This window comes from Carlito syrichta, unplaced genomic scaffold, assembly GCF_000164805.1.
Source record: "Carlito syrichta isolate Samal-C Ts95f unplaced genomic scaffold, Tarsius_syrichta-2.0.1 Scaffold301645, whole genome shotgun sequence".
Classification (NCBI taxonomy): domain Eukaryota; kingdom Metazoa; phylum Chordata; class Mammalia; order Primates; family Tarsiidae; genus Carlito; species Carlito syrichta.
In genome coordinates, this window is record NW_007245741.1 from 571,811 (window position 1) to 581,932 (window position 10,122).

The 10,122-nt window shown below is 41.3% G+C and overlaps 1 protein-coding gene across 1 annotated transcript in view; it reads left to right on the forward strand.

Annotated features, from left to right (window-relative positions):
- Nucleotides 1-3,994, forward strand: part of SCGN (secretagogin, EF-hand calcium binding protein) — a 49,190-nt gene extending 45,196 nt beyond the window's left edge. The window contains exon 11 of the mRNA XM_008055064.2: nucleotides 3,444-3,994. Within this exon, the coding sequence (XP_008053255.1) occupies nucleotides 3,444-3,572 (129 nt within the window). The 3' untranslated portion in view covers nucleotides 3,573-3,994. The remainder of the gene's footprint in view (nucleotides 1-3,443) is intronic.
- Nucleotides 3,995-10,122: the final 6,128 nt, after the last annotated feature.

Genomic DNA, 10,122 nt, shown 5'->3' on the forward strand with positions numbered 1-10,122 from the left:
GATTTGAGCAGAAACATTCAGGTCTCCTGCCTCATACTGAGTAGTCTTGGATCAAAAACATAACTCAAAAGGTCCAAAGAAACTTCCCTTACATATGAAGGAGGATTTAAAAAACTTGGAATTTATTTATAAAAAATTGTGTATTTATTCTTACATGTTTAAACTTGAGTCACTTTCTAAGTATTCTCTGTTTAATGCAATGCATCTATTGAGATGCTTTTTCCACTTCTCAAAACAGTTTTTAAAGTCATAAATTTTGATGGTTTTTTAGTGCTTCTGCCATTTTTTGTTTTACATTTTCCATATTGGCAAAACGTTTCCTTTTGACAGCTTTTTTCATTAGGGAAACAAAAAATATGTCACCCAGGGCACTTTTGGGTGAATAGGGAGGGTGGGGCATGGTTGTCATGACATTTTTAGTTAAAAACTGCTGAATGCTCATTGGGGTATTGGCAGGTGTGTTGTCATAGTGGAAGAACCAGTCACCTGTTTGCCAACTAAGGATGTTTCTTTTGCAAATTGTGACACAACCTTTTCAAGATTTACAGATAAAATCTAATGGGTTTCAGCTGGGCACGGTGGTTCATGCCTGTAAACCCAGCACTTTGGGAGGCGGAGGCGAGAGGATTGCCTGAGTTCGCGGGTTTGAGACCAGCCTGGGCAACTTGGCGAGACCTCATCTCTACAATAAATCAGAAAATTAACTGGGCATGGTGGCATGTGCCTGTAGTTCCAGCTACTTGGAAGGCTGAGGTGGAAGGATCACTTGAGCCCAGCAGGTCGAGGCTGTGATGGCCGTGAGCGTGCCACTGCACTCCAGCCTGGGCGACAGAGTGAGACTCCAACTCAAAAAAAAAAAAATTAGCTGGATATGGTGGTGCACACCTGTAGTTCTAGCTATTTGGAAGGCTGAGGTGGAAGGATTGCCTAAGCCCTGCAAGTCGAAGCTGTGATGGCCATGAGCAGTATGCCACTGCCCTCCAGCCTGGGTGACAGAGTGAGACTCCGACTCAAATTAAAGAACAAAAACCAAACAAACAAATAAACACTGATGGGTTTCTAGAACACTTATCTAGTGAGGGAAGTCTGTACTACAAAAGATCTGCCCTCCAAAATAATTCAAGTATTTTTTTGTTCTCCCTCATAATCCACATTCATACCTCCCATTCCCCAACACATACATTCACACACCAAAAATATTTTCACTCACTTGAAGAAAATTATTGCTATGGTAGGAAACACAGTCTATTATTCTTCAATGAGAGAAAAAAAGCACAGAATAGTTTGAATGAGGTAAATACACTGGCAAATTAATTCATGCTAATGTGTAGACGATTACTACTTGAGTATTTTCTGAGTGGGATTTGCCAAAAGGATCCTGGAGCAAGTTGCCACTAATTGGAGAAAAGTCATAGCAACAAGTCATTGAAGATGTTTTTCAGTGTCTTTTCAGCACATATCCCCACATTGAAACTGTATAGAACAAACGAGCTCCTAACATGTGGCCTCAGAGAGCAGTCCGCTATTTTCAGGACCTCTGAGCCATATTTCCTTGGGCCGTACCTGTACTGTTTGATGTTGACATCCAGGGAACTGTCTTTGTAAGATCCAACCAAGAGAACCTGTAGACAATGTAACATCTTAGCCTTATAATCTAATCATTCAGGGCACCCTTGACAGAGAAGTGAAGTTGATCAAGTTGATATTCTGGTCCCAGACTCTTTCACTTCCTGATACCTCCCTAAACACCAGTCCCACTCTGGCATATATTCTTCCTGCTTTACCACCTGGCTTTCAATTTCTGTTGTTCTCTTTTTCCCTTCCTCATGTTTAAAATCTACTATCAGGAATAAACTTGGTGTTGGTCATTTACCCTGTTGAACATTGCAAATTAGCATATCTTAATGTCACTTTCTAGTTAAGGAATGAGCAATTTTTTTTCCCTATCAATTATTTTTTGAGATTTTCTTTAGAAGCAAGGAAACCTTAGGGAAGTGTGGGGTGATAGGGAACACTTTCCACGTCCCTTGAAATAAAACCCTATAAGAAGCTGCCTTTTCTGTTGACTCACAAAACGATTCCAGTAATCAAGGGGTTTGGAATTCTAAGCTGGATTTTTTTTTTTCTTCTCTGGGCACTGACCTTTAAATTTATATTTGTTAACAGCAGTTATCTGAGAAATTTGGAGGAAAGATTTTATTCCAGAGAACTGTCTACAAATTAGGGACATGGAAACTGCAGAGCAATTTGCAAGGTGCAAAGGCAGGGTCTGGCTTTTCTAGTCAGGTTTGTCTGTGCAAATGAAGGATTAAAACTTGCTTAGTTTTGATTAGTTGACATTGCTAAGGTCTGATTGGCCAGTATAGCTGAGTCCTGATTGGGTAACACAGCTAAATTCTGATTAGTTGATATAGCTGATCCCTGATTGGTTGGTTCATGTGCGTGCTGAAAGTTCCAAATATAAAAAGGTTCAGGTTTTCTGGGACCTCAGAGTATGCTGTCATCACTAGTCAGCAAATGGTTATCTGGTTTTATTTTAAATTTAGGCCAGTTTAGCCACTCAGGATCCATCTTGAAGGTTGGCTCATTCAGTTTAACTTTTGTTCACAGATTCATTACCATTCATTTAGCTTATTAGGCCAGCTTTTTCTCTATGAGAATGGTGTGAAATAGTAGAATGAGTACTCAATGGAGTCAGAGAACTTAGGACAAAAATTTCTGCTACGACTTTCCAGCTTGTTCAGATGTTTAAACGCTGATGAACCGGAACCTCTGCTTCCCGATCTGCAAGAAAAGGTGTAATTTTTTACCTTCCAGAATTACTGTGAAAATTACATGAAATAATACATGGAGAATCAATTAGTTTAAGCATTGCTCATTTTTACAGGCCTTTGAGCTTGAAGTAAAAAACTTTTCCTAGCTAACATACATCACATTCCTAGCTAACATTCCTTCTTAGCCCCTAAAAATATTCCTTGGAATAAATTTTACATGCCTAGCTCAACAATATAATATTTAGTTAGATTTTCATTCAGTATAACCCTTTTTTAAACTAAAAGCATAAGAATCTTCCACAGGAGTTAATAAAATGTATATCTCCCATCAGTGCAGCAAGACAGAATTTATGATCATGTTTATCTACCTTGAGGCAAAGTATTTTTATTACAGTTGCTAATAAGGTAGACTTTTTATAAAAACTGTAGGAAAGTGATGTGGCCTGAGGGGGCATGCTGAGAAATCCAGCTGTTGGCAGAAAACTTACCCTTGGATGCATTTGGTGGGATGAGGAGATAGGCTCATTTGCTCACTGTCCTGTGGCCATCTTCTCTGAAGTGCTCTCAGAAGGCAGGGAACCCTCTAAGCTTAGGGAATATCAGGGTGGGCATTAAAAGGGTGGGGCTGACATTAACTTGCCTATTGAATGTTATTTTTGTCGCCCTCAGCCCAGCATCAGTGGGGTGGACCTGGATAAGTTCCGGGAGATTCTCCTGCGTCACTGTGATGTGAACAAGGATGGAAAAATTCAGAAGTCTGAGCTGGCTCTCTGTCTTGGGCTGAAAATCAACCCATAGTTCCCAGACTGCTTTGTCTTTTGCTTTTACTGTGTTTTTGTGCTCTTGATGCTAGAATTGTATCTGTGCATTGCTGTTTGGGACACAGTGTGCAAACTCTCACAAATGGTGTGGTATTCTTGGGCAACGGGAGGGGTGCTAGGGTCCTCCTTCCACTGGCATGGAATATCCCTGCCTCACTGAAAGCCCCTCATGCAGTGTCTGCATTGTTTTCCCCTTGATGCTGGATTTTCCTGTTCCCGGAAAGACTCTCTGCTTGTCCTTTCCTGGCCACCAGTGGGGGAAGGGCAGCTGAGTCCATCCATCTTGTGCTTTTCCTGTGGGCTTTCTGTTGAGTCTGAATGGTGTGTGGCTTTCATGGCAATTCTGTAATGTCTACAAATAGATTTTTATGTGGAAATAAATCTGCAGCTGGAAACAAAGATGTACTGGTAATTACTTTCATCTTGTGACCTTTTAAATGTTCTATCTGATGGTTTCACAGACAACCCACTTATCTATGGGGCTGGGGAGAGTGGAAAGGAGACTGAAGAACAATATCCTAAAACAGTCCACACCTCCAATCTTTCAGTAGTTCTCAGATGCCCTCACTAGGGCTGACTTTCTGGTATGCTGGCATGGAAGTAGGAGTTGTCAACAACCACGTTTTAATGAATGGAGAAGACCAGAACACTGATCCCGAATAGGGTTTTATTCTTAAGTGCTTGGTGAGCTCACATGGTCAGGCAGGTAGAAATACAAGGGGGACCCAAAAATCCATGGAATTTATTAAAAATTGTGCATTTATTCTTACATGTTTAAACTTCAGTCACCTTCCAGATATTTTCCATTTGATGCAATACACCCATCGAGTTGCTTTTTCCACTGCTCACAACAGATTCTGAACTCATCAGTTTTGATGCCTTTTAGTGCTTCTGCTGTTTTTTGTTTCACTTCTTCCACTTCGGCAAAATGTTTCCCTCTGAGGTCTTTTTACACATGTGGAAACACAAAAAAGTCTCTCAGGACAAGATCAGTTAAATAAGGAGGGTGGGGCACAGGGAGCATGGACCTTTGGTCAAAAACTGCTCAACACTCAGTGTGCAGTGTGGGTAGTTGTGTTGTCATAGTGGAAGAACCAGTCAAATGTTTGTCACAACTTACGATGTTTCTTCTGCAATGCAGCCTCTCACAACAATGCTAGCTGGTACACTGAAGCCAATGGGTTTCTAGAACACTTACCTAGTGGGGAAAGCCCGCACCACAAGGGACCTGCTCTCCAAAAGGCAATTCTGGTTTTTTGGGGGTTCACTCTGGTACAGAAGAAGTTTAGAGAAAATGTTTCCCAGGTAACCCAAGCATTTGCTCCCTCCTCCATTCTGTCTTCCAGCATATCTGGGACTGCTGAGGCCTTCTCTTAGGCCCCCAAGCGCCTCTAATGGGCACCTCTGCATGCTCCTGTCCCCAATATGTGCCCTTGCTCATGTCACTCTTTGAAGTCTAAGAGAGGGGGCTGCTTCCACCCAGGGCAGGGGCAGCGAGACTGATGTGGGGCAGGCCCCACTTCCCTTTACAGTCCTCACTTTTTATTCTTTATAATGTCCTTACCTTATACCAGACTGTGCAGGAATTTCTGGCTTAATGAAGTGTTATCGATAATTCAAAAAATTACAAGTGTAGCATAGTGTATTTAGAGCTGTTCATAACCCAAGAATTCCTCTGTTTAATAGGGGTTTCCCTCATTGTACACCCTGTTCCTAACCTGATTCTCTTCTCCAGTCTCCCATACCTCCAACATGCAGTTAATTAATATGAAGAACTACTATTTACTAATTGCTTTCTATGTTTTAGGAACTTCTAGGTGCTTTCCATACCTTAAGGAAGTGAATCCTCATCAAATCCCTGTGAAGTATATACAATCATGATACTCATGTTAGAAATAAAAAAACCAAGGATGATAAAAGCTAAACAACATGTCCATTGTCATACCTCTTGGAAATGGGGAGTCAGGAAGTCTGGCTCCAGAGCCCGTGGTCCCAGTTACCATTTCAGCCAGTTTTCTTGCACCTTTCAGGAAAACTGGGCCCCTCCCCACAGCTTTGGTCTCACATTGGGTTCCACCACAACCAGCAGCAGAATATTCCTCAACGTTTGTGTCATTTAGTCTGGGGTTACAGTTCATGTGGGTTTAAAAAGAATCCAGGAAGCAGCAGCACAGGACAAACCAAGCATGCCAGCTGCTTCTGCTTCTGCTTCTGCTTCTGCTGCTGCTGCTGCTGCTTCTTCTTCTTCTCTCTGTCTCTCTCTTTCTCTCTCTCTCTCTCTCTCTCTCTCTCACACACACACACACACACACACACACGCACGCACGCACACACACACACTTCACAGTATAAACATTTTCAGGGTTGAGAAGTGTAAACATACAAGGAAGAAAAAGAATTCTCTATCATCAGGACATCACATTATCTTGCAACACACGAATTATTCTTCTTAATCTCCTGTTTTCTTCTTGTTGTTTTTTTTAAGTCAGAATCTCACTTTGTCATCCAGGCTGGAGTGCGGTGGCATGATCATGGCTCACCACAGCGTCAACTTCCTGAGTTCATGTGATAATTCTGCTCAGCTTCCTGAGTAGCTGGGATAACAGGCACACGCCACCGTGCTTGGCTAATTTTTTAAATTTTTGTGGAGATGAGATCGTGTTAAGTTGCTTGGGCTCAAGCAATCCTCTTACCTTGGACTCCCAAAGTGCTAGGCTTACAGGCATGAGCCACTGTACCAGGTCAACTGTAGCTCTTTATTTTAATGTAGTTAGATTTGTCTTATATTTATTTATTGCCATACTTTTTATGTTTGATTTGAGAAATCCCGCTCTATGTGTTACAAACTCATTCTTTTTTATGACCATTTCTTAAAACTTAAAAGTTATGTCATATATACATATGTGTGCATGTGTAGCATAACATTTGCCATTCAACCACTTTTTTTTTATAAACTAATTTTAATATGAAAAATTTTATGGCAATCTAAATAACAGCAAGATTTACTTCAAAGTGAAGAAAAAATGGGAGATACTTGGTGTGATGATTTCAGGAGTCAACTCCAATATTAGGAATACAAAATATACACGATCGAATCTGTTTTATTACATGATATGTGCTTGAATAATTTTTTTGGGGGGATTTTATTTTATTTTTTAATTAATTAATTAATTTTTAAAATCAATACTTTTATTATGGTTTTGTGGGGTACAGTTAAGGGTTAGGTGTACAATTGCGTTTCATTCAGGCACCCTGTTGATAAGAGGTGTTTCCCCTTCCCCACATTCAACCATTTTTAAGTGAATAATTCAGTGGCATTAATTAATCTTGTGCAACCATTACCACTACGTCTAAACTTATTCATCACCCCAAACAGAAACTGTATCCATCAAACAATAACTCCTGTATCCATTAAACAATAACTCCTCCCACGCCTTGGGAGGCTGAGGTGAATGAATTGCCTGAGCCCGCGGGTTTGAGACCAGCCTGGGCAACTTGGTGATAAATCAAAAAATTAGCCGGGCGTGGTAGTGCACGCCTGTAGTTCCAGCTACTTGGAAGGCTGAGGCGAAATGATCACTGGAGCCCAGCAGGTCAAGGTTGCGGTGGCCGGGAGCGGCCACTGCACTCCAGTCTGGGCGACAGAGTGAGACTCCAACTCAAAACCAAAAAACAAAAACAAAACAAAACAAAAACTCCTGATTTTCCTCTCCCCCAGCTTCTGGTAACCACTAATCTACTCTCTGTCTTATTTACCCTTTTAGAAGTAGCATTTCAGGAGTTTGTGGATGACCGTAGGCAAAATAAATAGGTCTGTCCTGACTCTATTCTATTATGTTAAATTACAAGGAGGGTCTTAGCCATTGCTTTACTAAATTCTGGTCTGGCCACGTGGATCTTTGAGCTATGGTTGCTAGCTTTGGCCCTTTCTCCTACCTTGGGGAGGTGAATCTCTTCTCTCTTTCTATCTAATTTCTAAATATGTTATATTTTCCAATCTAAAAGCAAGCAAACAAACAAGCAACAGAAACAAAACCAAGGAAGATCTCCCAACTGTATGTGAAGACTTACAACAGAGATGTGAGACAGCTATGGGTGGCAGAGCTGCCCTTCAAGAAAGCTAAAACATTTTATGGCATTTCTTTTGATGTGATTTCCTCTTTTGCCATCTTCCATATTTATCTTTTCATTAAAAAATCGAATTAAAACTACACTGAGATACCACCTAACTCCTGTTAGTATGGCCATCATCAATAACTCAAATAACAACAGATGCTGGAGAGGATTTGGGTAAAGAAACATTTCTACACTGTTGGTGGGAGTGTAAACTAATACAGTCTCTGTGGAAAACAGTGTGGCAATTCCTAAAAGATCCAGAAATTGACCTCCCATGTGACCCAGCAATCCCTCTTCTGGGAATATACCTGGAGGAACTCAAATCATTCTACAAAAAAGATACCTGCTCAGGCATGTCTATTGCAGCACTACTCACAGTAGCTAAAACATGGAACCAACCATGCTGCCCATCGAAAGTAGACTGTATTTTAAAAATGTGGTACACATACATACATATACATGATGGAATATTATGCAGCATAAAGAAGGACAAAATTATGAACTTCGCAGCAACTTGGAAGGATTTAGAGACTGTAATACTCGGTGACCTATCACAGAAAGAAAGAACTGAGTACCACATGTTCTCACTCATAACCAGACCCTGAACAATTATCATAATACTATAAGAAAGGGATCGGCAGTAGCAGGAAACTGCCAGGGGAGGGAGCTGGAGGGGGGACACACTTCATCGATAAGCGTACCTGATCTCAGGCCAGGTGATGCGGAGACCAAAGTGGGGCCAAAACTTTGCCTGTACAATAACCATTTGGATACCTAACCCTGAGTTGTACACCACATCTTAAAAAAAATCTATCCAGTATCTTCCTTTAAAAATAGAATTGGTAGCTGGGCTCGGTGGCTCAGCCTGTAATCCCGCGCCTTTGGGAGACTGAGGTGAGTGGCTCGCCTGAGCCCACGGGTTCGAGACCCGCCTGGGCAGCGAGACCTCATCTCTACAATAAATCAAAAAATCAGTCGGGCGTGGTAGCGCATGCCTGTAATTCCGGCTACTCGGAAGGCTGAGGCGGAAAGATCGCCGGAGCCCAGCAGGTCGAGGCTGCGGTGGCCGGGAGCAGCCATTGCACTCCAGTCTGGGTGACAGAGTGAGACTCCAACTCAAAAAAAAAAAAAAAAAAATAGAATTGGTGGGTGGGTGCAGTAGTCTACCTGTTATCCCAGAACTGTGGGAGGTTGAGGAGGGAGGACTGTCTGAGTCCAGAAGTTTAAGACCAGCGTGGGCAACATGGTGAGACCTTGTCTCTACGATACATAAAAAAATTATCCAGATGTGGTATCACCCAACTGTAGTTTCAACTACTTGGAAGGTTAAGGTGGAAGGATCACCTGAGCCCAGCAGGTCGAGGCTGTGAGACTGCAGTAGCTGTGATTCAGCTTCTGCACTCCAGCCTGGGAGACAGAGTGAGACTCTGACTCGTTTAAAAAAAAAAAAAAAAAAAAAGAATTAGTGCTTGCCTAATTGGCTTTTCTAAAATCTAATTAGTTTTAAACATTTTCTCAACTAATTTTCTGTATGTCAAAATGAAAATGATGTTGCAACAGAGTTGATGTAATCATTTTCACAGGGAAATTATTTCCAAAGGTTTATAGCCTATATCTTGCATAATTCCTTTAATAACTGTGTTCATTAATTTGTTAGAGCATAGAATGATAAACTCCATCTTTTGCACTTCAGATTACAGTCAAGGTAACATGACTTTCTTCTCATACCCACCATAAAAAGAGGCACAACAACCAACAGCTTGCCTGTCATCTAGTGCTTACCTATTACCATAAAAACTTAATGATAGTGAAAATCTGATCCTTCACTACTAATTTTACTTTATTATTTGAAATCAACAGGATCAAAATCAGTTCTTTGGCACAATGTCTTTTGCTGGATCCCTCCTCACAAGCCACAGTAGCCACTTTTGCCTGTGATGGAATCCAAGTGATCAGCATTACAAATTGCCAGCCCTTTGTACCTCCTCTGGGTTTTGAAACATGTAGGCTTCATTACATGTGTGACATTTTCTTATTTAGCAAATATTTATATATTTAATAAATACAACATGCTAGCACTTTTCTGGGTGATTAGTACATAGCAGTATGAAAACCACAGAGTCCTGCCCCCATAGTCCTAGGTCCTGGCATATATATAGTTCCTCTCTCATCCCCACCTGTTGAAGAGAATTTTATTTTGCCCACTGGATTTCTAGGCCTCTTTTATGCCGAATGAAGGTGTGGGGTAGAGAAAGAACTATAGAGGCCAAGAAGGCCAACTGGTTTACACTGGAAAGGATTGAGTCACTGGGAGAGGGACAGACACAAAAGAGGAGAAGAAAAGGGAGGGAAAAGGGGGAGAAAAAAAGCAACAGTGTGGACTGGAATTGGGGAAGAGTTTGGGAGTTTGA